The sequence below is a fragment of the Gorilla gorilla genome, chromosome 16 (genome assembly GCF_029281585.2).
Source record: "Gorilla gorilla gorilla isolate KB3781 chromosome 16, NHGRI_mGorGor1-v2.1_pri, whole genome shotgun sequence".
NCBI classification, from domain to species: Eukaryota; Metazoa; Chordata; class Mammalia; order Primates; family Hominidae; genus Gorilla; species Gorilla gorilla.
The window spans coordinates 44,636,907-44,655,377 of record NC_073240.2 but is presented as its reverse complement, the minus strand read 5'-3'; the positions used below and the strand labels follow the sequence as shown (position 1 = coordinate 44,655,377).

At 42.3% G+C, this 18,471-nt stretch overlaps 1 protein-coding gene across 3 annotated transcripts in view; it reads right to left on the bottom strand.

Annotated features, from left to right (window-relative positions):
• WDR76 (WD repeat domain 76) overlaps window positions 1–17,958 on the bottom strand; it is a 41,828-nt gene extending 23,870 nt beyond the window's left edge. Inside the window, exons 1-8 of one of the 3 annotated variants that reach the window (XM_004056093.5) lie at window positions 17,489–17,958; window positions 16,216–16,617; window positions 9,422–9,511; window positions 8,350–8,405; window positions 4,831–4,954; window positions 2,028–2,129; window positions 1,873–1,916; window positions 499–652 (exon numbers count right to left, since the gene is read on the bottom strand). In XM_004056093.5, coding sequence (XP_004056141.3) covers window positions 499–652; window positions 1,873–1,916; window positions 2,028–2,129; window positions 4,831–4,954; window positions 8,350–8,405; window positions 9,422–9,511; window positions 16,216–16,617; window positions 17,489–17,548 — 1,032 coding nt within the window. In that variant the 5' untranslated portion in view covers window positions 17,549–17,958. Of the gene's footprint in view, window positions 1–498; window positions 653–1,872; window positions 1,917–2,027; window positions 2,130–4,830; window positions 4,955–8,349; window positions 8,406–9,421; window positions 9,512–16,215; window positions 16,618–17,463 lie in introns of all 3 variants that reach the window. The other 2 variants (XM_055363575.2, XM_055363574.2) reach the window with 2 other exon arrangements.
• Window positions 17,959–18,471: the final 513 nt, after the last annotated feature.

Sequence of the window (18,471 nt, the reverse complement as noted above, 5' to 3'; positions counted from 1 at the left end):
CGTCTCCTGCGTTCAGGCAATTCTCCTGCCTCAGCCTCCTGAGTAGCTGGGATTACAGGCACCTACCACCACGCCCAGCTAATTTTTGTATTTTTTTACTAGAGACGGGGTTTCACCATGTTGACCAGGCTGGTCTCGAACTCCTGACCTCAGGTGATCCGACTGCCTCAGCCTCTCAAAGTGCTGGCATTACAGGCGTGACCCACCGTGCCTGGCCACTTTAAATGTATATGTGAAAAGATCACACAAAGTGTAACAAAGTTTTCTGGCAGTTAATTTATGACCAGATGGTTAATGATATTCAAGCTAAAAATATTAAAGTTCTATAAAGCAAATTTAAATTCTTCCAGATTTCTAAAATTTGGAATCATAAAGCATCATAAAGCCCAAAACTGTAAGTCTCACGCAACATTTATAAACACATGGCTCTAGCCTATTCTCTTCCAGACTATTTGCTTTAGTCAAACTATAATATATTCAAGAAATTTAATAACTTACCAAATCACAAAGTCCAACTTGCCCAAATTTGGCCCCAACTGCTACCAAAGTTCTAGTTTCTGATGGATGGAGAGCCATAGAGAATATTGGGCCTGTGGTAACTTTGTAAACAGTATCTTCACTAATGACCATGCCATTTAAATTGGCTTTGTAGCTAAGAAAATTACAAAGTTAAATTTTGTAAGTAAAACCAATCTCAATAGTCAAAATAAGTAAAAGATTATTCAAAAAGAAAAATCACAATTAGCAAATAAATATGGGAACTATTCAATCTCCTGGTAACCAAGGAAATCAAATTAAGCAATATTCTTTCACTTTTTAAATTACCCTTGATAATTTTAATAACACCAAAAGCTGGTAGGCTGCAGTTAAATACACATACTCACACATATTGCTAGTGGAAGAATAAGTTCATATAAAATGTTCAGATGAAAAAAAAAGACCTTTGAGCAACAATTCGGCAATGTGTACTAAAAGCCATAAAAATGTTCACAATATTTGATGCATTAATCTCACTTCTGGAAATCTAACCTAAAGAAATAATCCACTATCATATCCATATACTTCAACAAACACATACACAAACACACAAAGCTAAATGGAAAACAACCGCAAATACCAAGCAGGTAGGAGGAGAAGTGAACTCCTTCTACTCAATGGAATATTTTATAATTATTCAATTATTTTAAAGACTCTAGTAACATGCAACCACAAATGAAAAAAACATAACGCAGGCCAGGCACACTGGCTCACACCTGTAATCCCAGCACTTTGGGAGTCCAAGGCAGACAGCTCACTTGAGCCCAGGTGTTCAAGACCAACCTGGGCAACACAGCAAAATCTCATCTCTACAAATACAAAAATCAGTGAGATGTGATGGTGCACGCCTGTAGTCCAAGCTACTTGGGAGGCTGAGGTGGGAGGATCATTTGAGCCCAGGAAGCGAAGGTTGCAATGAGCCAAGATAGTGCCACTGCACTGCAGCCTAAGCGATAGAGGGAGACCCTGTCTCAAAAAACAAAAAAAAAAGAAAAAGAAAAAGAAAAAAGTGTAATGCAAAGTTGTATATACATTACAACATATAGTAAAAATGTATGTGGATTCACTCATTTATTCAACATTGAACATATATTATGTGCCAGGCACTGTTCTGGTTATTGAAATAGAATTCTTGCTTATATCCTAGTGGTATTGTATATGAAGCTTATATCCTAGTGGTATTGTATATGGCAACACTTGAGAGGAAATACACAAAAACAACAGTTAGGGTGGAAACATTTCATCTCACTTTCAAAATTCCCTAAAATGGTGTATAGTCTTTATAACTCAAACATCTCAAAAAATATAAAAGAAACACAAGGAATTTCAACTTACCTTTTAATGCTAGATAATCCCTTCTCAGTGTTCTTACTACTTGGCTGAAACATTGGGAGAGATGAAAGAACTAAGTTAGTATGTATATATTTTTACATATATATATATTTCCTTAACAGATGATTCTAAAGGCTATTAGCCTTCCCAAGTGATACCTTGCTCATTCCTGCCCATGTCTGCAGAAATCCTTTAAATCGTTCATTGTTGTCTTCTTGATTTTCAAAAGTCATTTCTAAAGGCCCAGGAGGTAACAAAGGCTGTTATAAAAAATAAAAAGTTATTTGTTGGGCTCCCTGCCCTAGAATGTAAACACAAGGAGGGCAAGGGTATTTTTCTGTTTTCCCCACAACTTCACTTTCAACATCAACAGTAATGGTGGCATGTCATGGACATTCAAAATAATTGTTCAATAAATGAATGCCAGGTACCCTATAAAGTAATAATAACATGTATTATCTCATTTAATCGTCTCAACAACCTAGCGAATGAGGTATCACATTTTAAAGACAGTGGATTGAAACTTAGAGACTGTAATCCCAGCACTTTGGCAGGCCGAGGCAGGCAGATCACAAGGTCAGGAGTTCGAGACCAGCCTGGCCAATATGGTGAAATCCCATCTCTACTAAAAATACAAAAATTTGCTGGGCGTGGTGGCAGGCACCTGTAATCCCAGCAACTCAGGAGGCTGAGGCAGGAGAATCGTGTGAACCCAGGTGTTGGAGGTTGCAGTGAACCAAGACTGCGCTGTTGCAGTGAGCCAAGACTGCGCTATTGCACTCCAGCCTGGGCGACAGGGCAACACTCCATCTCAAAAAAAAACCAAAAAACAAAAACAAAAAAACCCCAGAAACTTAAGAGGAGTTAACTTGCCCAAAGTCACACAGCCAATAACTGGAGAAGCTGAGAATTGACTCAGATTATCTTAACTCATTACTCAGTATTATACCTACATTAGTATTTTTTTAAACAGTTTGTAACCAATTAGTGGGTGAGAAATCATGTTAATATGTCACAACTAGCAATTTGTTGTAGTGAATGAGAATAGAATAGAAATACCAGGCCAGGTACATGGCTCACACCTGTGATCCCAGCACTTTGGGAGGCTGAGGCAGGCAAATAGCTTGAGGCCAGAAGTTCCAGACCAGCCTGGCCAACATGGCGAAACCCCATTTCTACTAAAAATACAAAAATTAGCCATGCGTGGGCCGGGCGCGGTGGCTCATACCTGTAATCCTAGCACTTTGGGAGGCCGAGGCGGGCGGATCATGAGGTCAGATTGAGACCATCCTGGCTGACGCAGTGAAACCCCGTCTCTACTAAAAATACAAAAAAATTAGCCGGGCGTGGTGGCAGGTGCCTATAGTCCCAGCTACTTGGGAGGCTGAGCCAGGAGAATGGCATGAATCTGGGATGCAGAGCTTACAGTGAGCCAAAATCGCAGCACCGCACTCCAGCCTGGGCAACAGATTGAGACTCCGTCTCAAAAAAAAAAAAAAAAATTAGCCAGGCCTGGTGGCACACACCTATAGTCCCAGCTACTCTGGAGGCTGAGGCATGAGAATCACTTGAACCCAGGAGGCGGAGGTTGCAGTGAACTGAGATTGTGCCACTGCACTCCAGGCTGGGTGACAGAGGGAGACTCTGTCTCAAAAAGAAAAAAAAAAAGAAATACCAAAGTGCACCATATGTAGTAAGTGTCGTTTGACAAACTGTGGTTTCAGTTGCATATATGTGTGATAGTTACAATGTAAATATATATATATATTTTTTTTTTAATTAATGTCTCAAGTGATGCTCCCACCTCAGCCTCCTGAGGAGCTGGGACTACAGGCACATGCCACCACACCCAGCTAATTTTCGTATTTTTTTTGTAAGAACAGGGTCTCTTGATGTTGCCTAGGCTGGTCTCAAACTTCTGGGTTCAAGCGATCCTCCTGCCTCAACCTCCCAAAGTGCTGGGATTACAGGCATGAACCACTACACCTGGCCATAAATATATTTCTTGTGGGCTGAGGCTTCAAAAAAATTTGAAGCTACTCTTCTATGCTGCTTTCCATAACACCTAGATTTGCAATTTGCTCCCAAAGCACCAGCCTAATTAGTGCTATCTTCCTATTTACAATTAAGCACTTACATATAAAGTATTAAAAATAGGTGTTCTTGAATAAAAAATATTTAGAAAATGTTTGCTAAATAAAACTCTACTCACTAAAACTACATTATCACGTATTATTTATTAACATTAATAACTATATTCTATTGATTACTAAGCCCCTAATATGTGAGAAACTTTATAGATATGATTTCATTTATATTTACAGTAGCTCTTTGAGGTTTTTTTTTTAAACTGACATAAAATTGTACATATTTACTGAGGGTTCTATTATTGCTGACTTTTTTTTAATGGAGAAACAATCAGAAAGGTTAATTAACTCACCCACAATCCTACAGCAGGTAAGTCCTGCAGAAATACAGAATCCAATACAGTCTTTACGACTTCGAAATCTTACTCATTAAACCGTACAAATGGGCCGGGCACAGTGGCTCACACCTGTAATCCCAGCACTTTGGGAGGCCGAGGCAGGCAGATCACTTCAGGTCAGGAGTTCAAGACCAGCCTGGCCAGCATGATGAAACCCCGTCTCTACCAAAAATAAAAAAATCAGCCAGGTATGGGGGCATGTGCCTGTAATCCCAGCTATTTGGGAGGCTGAGGCAGGAGAATCGCTTGAACACGGGAGGAAGGGGTTGCAGTGAGGCAAGATCATGCCACTGCACTCCAGCCTGGGCGACAGAGTGAGACTCCATCTCAAAAAAACAAAACAAAACCATACAACATTCAAGTATTAATGAAATATAAAATTAAACATAATTTAATGAACTTTTAGTCTAGTTTCAACACTTCAAATTTTTCAGTATTTTATTACATTAAAATATTATATTTGCACATTTTCTTACAGTTTCATCTGCTACTAATGTCGGCGGTGTTGGAGCTGCTGGTAATGAAACTCCCGAAGGATCAACTTTTAGTAATCGCATTGACCTTCTACATCCAATCCCATTTTCTCTCTTAGGCTTCTTTCTAAAGGAGTGGGGGAAAACTCATGTTATACTCACAAAACAATAAAATGTATTTACTAATATTAAAGAGATAACTTCTAGGAATATATCCCACAGATATATTTATAAACTGCATAGATATATATATATACATGGCCACAATTATCTTAATAAGAAGTATGGAAAAAAACAAACCTAAATGTTCATCAAAAAGAGGTGAGGTCTGTTAAATTATGGTATACATATCTAATAGAATAATATGCAGCCATAAAAAGAATGATATAGATCTTTATGCACTGCTGAAAGGAACCCTCTGTTATAAAAAGCAAAAACAAAGTCCAGTACATGTATACAAAAAGGTTACATATACACATACATTTGTACATGCTGAGGTTACCTGTGGAGGAATACACATAAAACTACTACTTCTAGGGAAAAGGCCTGGAAAACTAAGGTCTAAAATAGGAAGGAAACTTAAAACATTTCACTGCATTCCCTTCCATACACTATAGTTTACTTTTTAAATAATATACATTCTCTATTTTTTTATGCACTATTTTTTCATTTTTAAAAAAGTAATTCATTTTAAAATGCTGGGGAAAGAGAAGCCTCTGAAATTATTTCCAAAAATTCACATAAAAAATTATCAGTTATAGCCCACATTACTTCGAGAATTAGTAAAACCTACTATTGATTGAAAGTACACTATATACTAAAAACTGTAGTCAACATTCCATCTCATATTTAATCCTCAAAAAAGACACCTGAGTATATGGAATAATATGGGCTGTCATACAATCCTAGAAATCTACTCCTAGAGAAACTCCCATACATAAGCACTAAGAGACTTAAGAATGTTTGGAGCAGCACTTTTCATAATAAAAATAACAACTCAATTGTTCATCAACAGTAGAATAAAATGTAGTACATTCATACAGTGGAATATCATATAGCAGAAAAAAAGAACGAAATAAAGCTGTGCACATCAACATGGGTAAATTTAAAAGCATAAATATGTAAAGATGAGCAAAATAAGAAAATCTCAGAATATAAAAAAGGCATATTGTATGTGAACACCAAAAAAAGACAAAGCTAAACAATATAGTGTTTAAGGATACACTCACTGGTAGTAAAACTATAAATCAATAGCCAGGCACAGTGGCTCACACCTGTAATCCCAGCATTTTGGGAGGCTGAGGTGGGTGGATCACTTGAGGTCCAGAGTTCCAGACCAGCCTTGCCAACAAGGCGAAACCCCGTATCTACTAAAAATAAAAAATTTAGCCGAGCATGGTCATGAGCACCTGTAATCCCAGCTACTCAGAAGGCTGAGGCATGAGAATTGCTTGAACCTGGGAGGCAGAGGCTGCAGTGAGCCAAGATCACACCACTGTACTCCAGCCTGGGCAACAGAGCAAGACTCTGTCTCAAAAAAATAAATAAATAAAAATGAAACTATAGGCTGGGCACGGTGGCTCACGCCTGTAATCCCAGCACTTTGGGAGGCCGAGGCGGGCGGATCACGAGGTCAGGAGATTGAGACCATCCTGGCTAACACGGTGAAACCCCGTCTACCAAAAATCCAAAAAATTAGCCGGGCGTGGTGGCGGGCACCTATAGTCCCAGTTACTCGGGAGGCTGAGGCAGGAGAATGGCATGAACCTGGGAGGTGGAGGTTGCAGTGAGCCGAGATCGCGCCACTGCACTCCAGACTGGGCAACAGAGCGAGACTCCATCTCAAAAAAAAAAAAAAAAGCAATAAATAAATGCAAGGAAATATTACCACAAAATTCAGCATAGTGGTTGTATTGGGAGGGAGGGGTATATATGGGCCTTCAGGGGTATTTGTAATTTCTATTAACCTGGATGGCAGGTACATGGATGGGACCTGTATAATTTTTCAACTACACAAATACATTATATGTACCTTTTTATATGTATATTTAATAATTTTCAAAAAATTTAAATCCTTCTAGATTAGCATAATGCCAGCTTTACAGAAAAAGAAAGAAAAATTATATAAAGTATCCAAGGTTACTGTCATAGCTGTAAGTGACTGAATCAAAACTTGAACCCAAATTTGCTAAATCTCAAAGGCTACACTTCTCCGCTACATTACACAACGTCCATACTATCAACTTGCTACTACCTATACAACTATTAGGGGCTAGAATTTTGTGATTTAGGAAGAAATCACCAATCTTGGCTAATAAAAAAATGCAAATGTAAAGCTACTAATCAGCTGGCAACAGGACCAGTGCTACTGTTTTTCCAGTGTTAATGATGTTCCTCTTATAGTAACTTTTCACACTTAAAAATACCTGGCCATGATTAAAGGTCTAGCTTTTCTCAAGCTAACTGTCCTGTAACAGAATCAAACCAAGTAAATGAAGCTACATTTCATTAGGAACTGGCACTAAACAAATGAGCTAATGATACCAAGATTTTAGTTTCTTCATTTATATATAAGCACTGCTAAAATGCAATGGAGATAATTCAAAATTTAAAAACCCTGGAGTTCAAATCCTAAAGCTACCACTTATAAGCTGTTTTGACTTTCAGCAAATAGTTTTTTGTTTTTTTTTTTTTTTTTGAGATGGAGTCTCACTCTTATTGCCCAGGCTGGAGTGCAATGGTGCAATCTTGGCTCACCATGACCTCCGCCTCCCGGGTTCAAGCGATTCTCCTGCTTTCGCCTCTTGAGTAGCTGGGATTCAGACATGTGCCACCACACCCGGCTAATTTTTAATTTTTTTTTTTTTTTAGTAGCGATGGGGTTTCTCCATGTTGGTCAGGCCAGTCTTGAACTCCCGACCTCAGGTGATCCCCCTGCCTCAACCTCCCAAAGTGCTGGGATTACAGGCATGAGCCACTGCACCCAGCCAACAATTTTATCTTTTGAGCCTGATTTCTAACTCACAAAATGAATATATTACCTACCACATGCAGTGGTTGTCAGAGTTAAATGGGATAATATAGGACAAAACTGCTAGATCACTGCAGTATGTTTCATAGATATTCAATAAATGTTCATTCCTTTCCTTTATTCTAGGACTAAGAAAGCAAAAACAAATTGAGACGCAAAAAGATAGCCAGAAAAATTAAAAGTAAGTAGAAGAATCTTTAATAGTTTTCTAAGTGACAGTAATTTAGTGGAAATAAAGATTTCCCTTCATTAGTAGCAACAATAAACATAAACAAAATTCAGCTCTCCATTTTATTTGCTCCATATTCCTTTGATGAAGATGAGAATTGTAAAGTTATTAAAGGGTAGCATCCCCTCAGAGATCCTAGAGGGACTGAGATTAAATAGCACTTTATGATCTGTTAAGCTTACCACACCAAACCATTTTTTTCAAATTATAAAACAGTTGAGCAATGTATCATGGTTCAGGCATTGCAAACTAGATATTTTACCTTTTGGATTTAGGAGGCTGTCTCTTCTCTATCATTTCACGGAGTCTTGCAGCAGACTGTAAAGTATAAAAATCATGTAAAAATGTTATAACTACGTATCTTACCTTTTAAAATATTAAGCATCTGCTACTATACCCACACTAAACTAAGGTCTATTCAGGAACTGAAGATCCTTAAGATAGGCCATGAGTCATGATCAGCGCCACTGTACTCCAGCCTGGGCAACGCAGCGAGACCCTGTCTCAAAAAAAAAAGACAGGCCAGGCATGGTGGATCACAACTGTAATCCCAGCACTTTGGGAGGTCAAGGCAAGTAGATCACCCGAGGTCAGCAGTTCGAGACCAGCCTTACCAACATGGTGAAACCCCATTCCTACTAAAAATACAAAAATTACAGGCGTGGTGGCGGGCGCCTGTAATCCCAGCTACTCGGGAAGCTAAGGTAGGAGAATCACTTGAACCCGGGAGGCAGAGGTTGCAGTGAGCCGAGATCGTGCCATTGCACTCCAGCCTGGGTGACAAGAGCAAAACTCCGTCTCAAAAAAAAAAAAAAAAAAAAAAAAAAGACAAAAAAATAATGCCTTAGAATCAACGGAGTACAGTAACCTCTTCCTATTAAGCACAAAACCTGCTCCAATTTTACCCTCCCTCATATGACACTATGAAACCTGATATGTTATTGACCTGGTGGGAGTTATGACATCTTGGGTTTTACGGCTCCTGTTGTTGCTGTTTTGCGACAGGGTCTTGCTCTGTTGCCCAAGCTGTAATGCAGTGGCATGATCATAGCTCATGGCAGCCTTGACTTTCCAAACTCAAGCCATCCTTCCACCTCAGCCACCCCAGTAGCTAGGACTCCAGACATGCATCACTATGCTCAACTAATTTACTTTTTATAGAGATTTGGGGGGGGGGGGGGGGGGGGCGGGTCTCCGTATGTTACCCAGGCTGATCTCGAACTCCTGGCCTCAAGCGATTCTCCCATGTCAGCCTCCCCAAGTGACAGGATTACAGGCGCTACCCACTGTTCCCGGCCCTGCGTCTTGGTTTTAAATACAGACTCCACACAAACCTCAGACAACTGAAGAGAAGCAAAAAAGTCTGCGTTTTCTGATATGTTCTTCAGTCTCTTCCTTTCGTAGGGTGACAATCCCGAAAAATCCTATAAAATTACACCAAAAAGATTCCATTACTTTATATAATCTATAGGAAAAGCACTTCACAAAACTACATGTTTCATTTTCTACATGAATACTTTACTTCAAATTGTACTATCTCTATTCATTTCATGCCATCTTACCAAAACAGACGTTTGCTGAATTGGATATTTCAGTAAGTCTGGATTTGGGATACCCCCAAAATATCTGTATGGCTTCCCAGTTAAGAAGTGATCTGATATTAGAAATCAAGTAGTATAATCTAGTAGCAAATTATTTCCTAGTGGCAATTAATTGTACTATTACACAAGTTATTTTTGGCCGGGGCGGTGGCTCATGCCTGTAATCCCATCAATTTGGGAGGCTGAAGTGGATGGAACACCTGAGGTCAGGAGTTCAAGACCAACCTGGCCAAAATGGTGAAACCCCATCTCTACTAAAAATATAAAAGTTGGTCAGACGTGGTGGCTCACACCTGTAATCCCAGCACTTTGGGAGGCCGAAGTGGGCAGATCACCTGAAGTCAGGAGTTCGAGACCAGCCTGGCCAACATGGTGAAATCCTGTCTCAACTAAAAATACAAAAAAAAAAAAAAAAAAATTAGCCAGGTATAGTGGCAGGAGCCTGTAATCCCAGCTACTCAGGAGGCCGGGGCAGGAAAATCGCTTGAACCTGGGAGGTGGGGCTTGCAGCAAGCCGAGATCGCACCATTGCACTCTAGCCTGGACAATAAGAGCGAAATTCCGTCTCAAAAAAAAAAAAAAAGTTATTTTTTTCCAACAAAAAAACTTCCTTTAAACGCAGTAGAGTGAGTAAGTACATGTCTCTACTTTCTCCTAAAAAGCCACTAATGTTAACAGTAAGCTAATTTTTTAAAACCCTGAGATACAAGACAGTATATTCAGGAAATAGCAAAATACTGTAAGAAAAGAAAATTAAAAAAATAAGAACTCAATAACTAGTTTTTAAATCCATGAAAAGGCTTAAATTTAGAAAGTAGAACAAAAAGATAAACACATGAACAGAAAAGACAAAAAAATAGAGACTCAGTCTTAGAGGTCCAATATCCAATTCATTGTTCGAGAAACTGCAGAGAAATTGGAAGAGAATCAATTATTTAAAAATAATATAAATGGGAGGCCAGGTGTGGTGGCTCACGCCTGTAATCCTAGCACTTTGAGAGGCCGACGCAGGCAGATCACCAGGTCAGGAAATCAGGACCATCCTGGCCAGCATGGCAAAACCCAGTCTCTACTAAAAATACAAAAATTAGCCGGGCGTGGTGACACACGCCTGTAGTCTCAGCTACTCGGGAGGCTGAGACAGAAGAATTGCTTGAACCCGGGAGACGGAGGTTGCAGTGAACCCAGATCATGCCACTGCACTCCACCCAGCCTGGGCCACAGAGCAAGACTCCGTCTCAAAAAACAAAAAAAAAAAAAAAAAAAAAAAAAAAAAGAAAGGGCTGGGAGCAGTGGCTCACGCCTGTAATCCCAGCACTTTGGGAGGCAGAGGCGGGCAGATCACAAGGTCAGATCGAGACCATCCTAGCTAACACAGTGAAAGCCCATCTCTACTAAAAAATACAAAAAATTAGCCGGGCATGGTGGTGGGTGCCTGTAGTCCCAGCTACACAGGAGGCTGAGGCAGGAGAATGGCATGAACCCGGGAGGTGGAGCTTGCAGTAAGCCGAGATGGCGCCACTGCACTCCACTCTGGGCAACAGAGCCAGACTCCATCTCAAAAAAAAAAAAAAAAAAAAAGAAAAGAAAGAAAAATAACGTTAAGTGGGAGACCGAAGCAGGAGGATCACTGGAGCCCAGAAGTTCAAGGTTGTAGTAAGCTATGATGACACCACTGTGTTCTAGCCTGGGCAACAGAGTGAGACCCCATCTCTAAAAAATAATAGTTTGAAAACAAATATTATTTTCAAGTTTCTCAAAACTAAAGACATGAGCTTCCAGATTAAAAAGGCCCAATGAGTATGCAGCACAATGAACGAAAAAGGACCCAGGCAAGCAAGCTCAGTGGCTCATGCATGTAATCCCAGCACTTTGGGAGGCCACCAGGCAGATCACTAGAGGACAGGAACTTGAGACCAGCCTGGCCAACGTGTCGAAACCCCGTCTCTACTAAAAATATAAAAAAACTAGCTGGGTGTGGTAGTGCACACCTGTAATCCCAGCTACTTGGGAGGCTGAGGCACAAGAGTTGCTTGAACCTGGGAGGCAGTGGTTGCAGTGAGCCGAGATCACACCACTGCATTCTAGCTGCCAGGGCAAGAGCAAGACTGTCTCAAAAAAAAAAAAAAAAAAAAAAAAAGCAAGCCGGGTGCGATGGCTCATGCCTGTAATCCAAGCACTTTGGGTGGGCAGATCACCTGAGATCAGGAGTTCGAGACCAGCCTAGCCACCATGGTGAAACCTAATCTCTACTAAAAATACAAAAATTACCCAGGCATGGTGGCGCATGCCTGTAGTCCTAGCTATTCAGGAAGCTGAGACAGGAGAATCGCTTGAACCTAGAAGGCAGAGGTTGCAGTGAGGCAAGACTGTGCCACTGCTCTCCAGCCTGGGCAATAGGGTGAGACCCCACCTCAAGAAAACAAAAAAAACAAAGATGAACCCAGGCCTCGGCATGTTATCACAATTTTTTTTTTTTTTTTTAAGTGATAGCATCTCACTCTGTCACCCAGGCTGAAGTGCATTGGCTTGATTATAACTTACTGCAGCCTTGAACTCCTGGGCTCCAGCCTTAGCCTCCCAAGAAGCTGAAACTACAGGCCTGCCTTACCACACCCAGCCAGAAAAGATCTTAAAAGCATGCAGAGGGAAAAAAAAGATCACAAGGAATCCAGAATCAGAATGGCACGAACTTTCAACATTGAAGGAAGCTGGAAGACAATGGAACAATGCATTAAAAATTCTAAGGAAAGATTAAATTATTTTCAACTTACAATTCTAAATCCAATTAGGTCATCGATCAAATATAAAGCTAAAGACTTTTTCTGGGCCAGGCGCAATGGCTCACGCCTATAATCCTAGCACTTTGGGAGACTGAAGCGGGCAGATCACGAGGTCAGGAGTTTGAGACCAGCCTGGCCAATATGGTAAAACCCCATCTCTATTAAAAAAACAAAAAGTTACAGTGAGCTGAGATCGCACCACTACATTCCAGCCTGGGCGACAGTGTGAGACTCCGTCTCAAAAAAAAAACCAAACAAAAAAAAAACAAAAAACTTTCTCTGATATGCAAAGTATTTGCCTCGTATACACTTTTTCTCAGAAAGCTGTACTTCACCAAAATGAAAGAATAAACCAAGAAAGAAAGACACGGCATGCGCGGTAGCTCACGCCTGTAATCCCAGCACTGTGAGAGGCTGAGGCAGGCAGATCACTTGAGGTCAGGAGTTCAAAACCAGCCTGGCCAACATGAAGAAACCCCTTCTTCACTAAAAATACAAAAAATTAGCCAGGCATGGTGGCACACGCCAGTAATCCCAGCTACTGGGGACGCTGAGATGGGAGAATCGCTTGAACCTGGGAGGTGAAGGTTGCAGTGAGCTGAGATCGTGCCTCTGCACTCCATCCTGGGTGACAGAGACCCTGTCTCAAAAAAAAAAAAGTATCTTGGCTGGGCTCAGTGGCTCACATCTGTAATCCCAGCACTTTGGGAGGCCGAGGTGGGCAGCCTGCTTGAGCCCAGGAGTTTTAGACCAGCCTGGGCAATAAATACGGCACACCCACATCTCTACAAAATAAAAAGTCAAAATTAGCCTGGCAAGGTGGCACATGCCTGTAGTCCCAGCTATTTGGGAGCCTTTATTTTTTACTTTTTAAAAACAAGAGTCTTGCTCTGTCACCCAGGCTGGAGTGCAGTGGCCTGATCTCGGCTCACTGCAACCTCCACCACCTAGGTTCAAGCGATTCTCCCATCTCAGCCTCCCGAGTAGCTCAGATTACGGGCACCTGCCACCACGCCTGGCTAATTTTTATATTTTCTTTTTTTTTTTGGTGGGGAAGTGGGGACAGAGTCTCGCTCTGTTGCCCAGGCTGGCGTGCAGTGGTGTGATCTCGGCTCACTGCAACCTCCACCTCCTCAGTTCAAGCAATTATCCTGACTCAGCCTCCTGAGTAGCTGGGACTACAGGTGCCCACCACCATGCCTGGCTAATATTTGTTATATTTAGGAGAGACGGGGTTTCACCATGTTGGCCAGGCTGGTCTCCAACTCCTGACCTCAAGTGATCCACCCACCTCGGCCTCCCAAAGTGCCGGGAGTACAGGCATGAACCTCCATGGCCGGCCTAATTTTTGTATTTTTAGTAGAAATGGGGTTTCACCATTTTGGGCAGGCTGGTCTGGAACTCCTCATCTCAGGTGATCTGCCCACCTCCTTTTTTTTTTCTTTAGGAGCAGCTCTATTAATGGACCTATTTCATTACATCAAACTAAAATCTGCTTTATATTTACCTTGTATTCTTCAGAATCTTTTTTTTTTTTTTTTTTTGAGACGGAGTTTCACTCTTGTTGCCCAGGCTGGAGTGCAACAGCACGATCTCGGCTCACCGCAACCTCCACCTTCCAGGTTCAAGAGATTCTCCTGCCTCGGCCTCCCTAGTAGCTGGGATTACAGGCCTGTGCCACCACGCCCAGCTAATTTTGTATTTTTGGTAGAGACGGGGTTTCTCCATGTTGGTCAGGCTGGTCTCAAACTCCCCACCTCAGGTGATCCACCTGCTTCAGCCTCCCAAGGTGCTGGGATTACAGGCATGAGCCACCGAGCCCGACTTCTTCAGAATCTTACAGTCTAAGAGGCCAAAGGGATAACCTAATCCAGTGGTTCTCAAAGTGCAGTCCTGGACTAACATCAGCGTCTCTAGGAAACTGTTAAATATGCAAATTGGGCTGGGTGTGGTGGCTCAAGCCTATAATCCTAGCACTTTGGGAGTCTGAGGTAGGAGGACTGGTTGAGCTCAGGAGCTTAAGACCAGCCTGGGCAACACCTCCCACCCTCCACCCCACAAACATCCCAACATCTCCATTAAAAAAAAAGAAAAGAAAAGAAAAGAAAGAAAGAAAAAAAAAAGATATGCAAATTGTATGCCCCAACTTCTGAATCAGAAACTGTTGGTGGGGCCCTGCAATGGAGTTTTAACAAACTCTCCATGTAATTCTGATATAGCCTAAAGTTTGAGAACCACAGATTTTATCCAATCCCCTAAGGTGATTTGCTTAAAGGAACAAGGTTTCTTAGAAGTACCCATGCTAGGCCAGGTGCGGTGGCTCATGCCTGTAATTCCAGCACTTTGGGAGGCCGAGGCGGGCGGATCATGAGGTCAGGAGATCGAGACCATCCTGGCGAACATGGTGGAACCCTGTCTCTACTGAAAATATAAAAAATTAGCCAGGCATGGTGGCGGGCGCCTGTAATCCCAGCTACTCAGGAGGCTGAGGCAGGAGAATGATGTGAACCTGGGAGGAGGAGCTTGCAGTAAGCTGAGATCATGCCACTGCGCTCCATCCTGGGCAACAGAGCAAGACTCGTCTCAAAAAAAAAAAAAAAAAAAAAAAAAGAAGTGGCCATGCTAGGCTCTCAACCCCAAGTCCAATTCATTTAATACTTACCCCATGCTGTCCCACTATGAGTCCTGGTTCTTAACTCTGGGACGAGAAAGCATAAAGCAAACTTCTATTTCATAACAATAAGCCTTCAATTATAGTATCTCCCTTTCCCTACGATCATTTTCTGTTCTCTGAGTTCCAGCAACATTGTGTCATGTGCTATGTATGTTTTATCTTGTCCAGTTAAAATTTGTCACTTTGAATGCAGCATAGCGCTCCTGGTAGGCAGTAGAAGCCAAAAGAATTAAAGACCAGGCTGGGTGCAGTGGCTCACCCCTGTAATCCCAGCACTTTGGGAGCTGAGACGGGTGGATCACAAGGTCAGGAGTTAGAGACCAGCCTGGCAAACATGGTGAAACCCCGTCTCTACTAAAAACACAAAATTAACCAAGTGTGGTGGCACGCGCCTGTAATCCCAGCTACTCAGGAGGCTGAAGCAGGAGAATCTATTAAACCTGGGAGGCCGAGGTTGCAGTGAGCCAAGATAGCGTCACTGCACTCTGGCCTGGGCGACAGAGCGAGACTCTTGTCTCGAAAAAAAGAAAAAAATTACACACCAAATTCCTTAAATTGATTGGAATTACATAGAACAAATGTGTTTCTCATGTATCTTATCTACTCTGTCATTTGTCTCGTTTTGCATTTAAAGGAAATATTATTCAACACATCCATAGAATCAATTTATGTTTCCCTACCCTGATATCAAAGGTCAGTCAATACCATGTCCCACAAACCGATGACTTCTGATATACTGTACATAAACATGTAAAGGTGAGCAAGGCACCATAAAGTATGTGCCTTGCTCACCCAAAAATACATGCAGTTAGTTTAGAGAAAGAAAAAGGGAAGCAGAGTAAAGATTAAGTCAATCCTTTCATTGACACATCAACAGCAAAAGCAAAAATAACCCAAGGAAGCTATTTGTTAAACCTTAAAAATAATAAAAATTTATTATTACATTTATACTTACATTAGATGATGAAATAACTTGTTTGTACCAGAGAGATCCTTGAAAAACTTCGATTTATCAGAACTTCAAATTTCAAAAAAGAGAAACTAGAACAAGCTACTAATTAAGTTCTTACCAGGCCTGGTGTGGTATCTTCATCACTGTCTCCATCCTGACTACTTTCCACATCAACACTGAGATTCATCGCATCTGCCGTTCTCTTGGGTTGTAGCTTGTTACTTTCAGTATGAACAGCTGAGGATGAATTTTGCAGCGTGGATTCTGCCTTGGAAGATGTGTTTTTCATCTTTGGAGGTATAATCCTTCTGCAAGTTTTCTTTATTTTAGTCTTCTTACATGCCACTTCATTATTAGAATTCTTTTCTGATAGGGATTTGGGGCACATAAGCTGGTCTAGCTGGTAATTACTGAGTGAAAAGGGGGCAAGATAGACCTTAGCTGTTTTTATTAAAACTGTAGTCTGTACTGGTCTCAGAGACACATAAGCGATGTTTTGATTTTCTTTATAGTCATTTACCTATTCAGATCAATAAAAGAAAACAGAATATTAGAACTCCAAGTCCTGTGCCTTTTCTTACAGGATCCCTAACAGATCTAATAATTCCCATTTCCCAATGACAATATAAATCCAAATTGAGGCCAGGTGCAGTGGCTCACGCCTGTAATCCCAGCACTTTGGGAGGCCCAATCGGGCAGATCACGAGGTCAGCAGATCGAGACCATCCTGGCTAACATAGTGAAACCACCTGTCTCTATTAAAAATACAAAAATTAGCTGGGCATAGTGGCACACGCCTGTAGTCCCAGCTACTCAGGAGGCTGAGGCAGAAGAATCGCTTGAACCCGGGAGACGGAGGTTGCAGTGAGCCGAGATCACACCACTGCCCTCCAGCCTGGGCAACAGAGTGAGACTTAGGCTCAAAAAAATAAATAAATCCAAATTGACACCCTTCGTAAGAAAACTTATTTTCCCCTCCAAAATCCTAGATATGTAATTCACTAACCTTAACCTCAATAGAATTCACTTACTGGGCACATTTGCCCATAAGTTTTCCAGACCAATAATAATAATGACTAGCATTTGTGACTGGGGCAAATACCCCAACTGTCAGCTGCGGATTGTCTGGAATTATTTAAAGAGTGTGAAGCCGATCATAACTGTGGCAGAAGAAAACGCAGAAGGTTGAAGAAAGGGAATCCCAGATGTGACTCTCCCACTATTTCTCGGGTTATTGACAAGAACCTTTCGTCAAAGCTGAAGGCCTCAGGGCAGGGATCCCCCGCCTACCCCCGGTGCCAGGTGCCCTCGACCTCCTGGGCCTGTGTCCCGCATAACCCTCACAAAAACCGAGGCAGGAGCACACCTGGAAGCACCAGTCCGTTTCTCACCTTCATCTGGGGTCGCTGTCTGGAGTCTGCCTTCTCAGCCGCCGCGCCCGACCTAGACATCTTTCGGCTTCTTAGCGGCCGGCGCCTTCCCGCCAAGATTGCGGCGGGAGGCCGGGAGGGGCGGGTCCGAGGCGGGGCGGAGCCCACTCAGATCCCCAGCGGCCGCAGCGCCAGAGCAGGAAGTTGGGGTTTTACGCGCGCTTCTTAAGAAGGCCGCCTTGGCCGGGCGCGGTGGCTCCCGCCTGTAATCCCAAGCACTTTGGGAGGCTGAGGCGGGCGGATCACCTGAGGTCAGGAGTTTGAGACCAGCCTGGCCAACATGACGAAACCCCGTCTCTACTAAAATTACAAAAATTAGCCGGGCTTGGTGGCGCGTGCCTGTAATCCCAGTTACTCAGGAGGCTGAGGCAGAATTGCTTGAACCCAGGGGGCAGAGGTTGCAGTGAGCTGAGATCGCGCCATTGCACTCCAGTCTGGGCAACAAGAGTGAGACTCCGTCTCAAAAAAAAAAAAAAAAAAAAAAATGCTGTCTTAAAGCCCTAGACTCAAATTCTTTAGGGATGTCCTGGAGCTGAACTGACATTTTTACCTTTGACTGGTAATTTTGATTCTGGTGGTACTGGGATGTCGCTTTGAAAAACACTAACAGGCCGGGAGCGGTGGCTAACGCCTGTAATCCCAACACTTTGAGAGGCCGAGAGGAGTGGATCACTTGGGCCCAGGAGTTCCAAACCAGCCTGGGCAACATAGTGAGACCCCATCTCTACAAAAAATATAAAAATTAGCCCGGCGTGGTGTTGTCCGTCTGTAGTCCCAGCTACTCGGAAGGCAGGGGTGGGAAAATGGCTTGAACGTAGAAGGATGAGGCCACAGTGAGCCATGATTGCGCGGAACTCCAGCCTGAGCGACAGAGCAAGACCCTCTTCTATAAATAATAAAATAAGATTCTGGCCATTCTCTTTAAGGTTCCTTCTAGCCCAAAA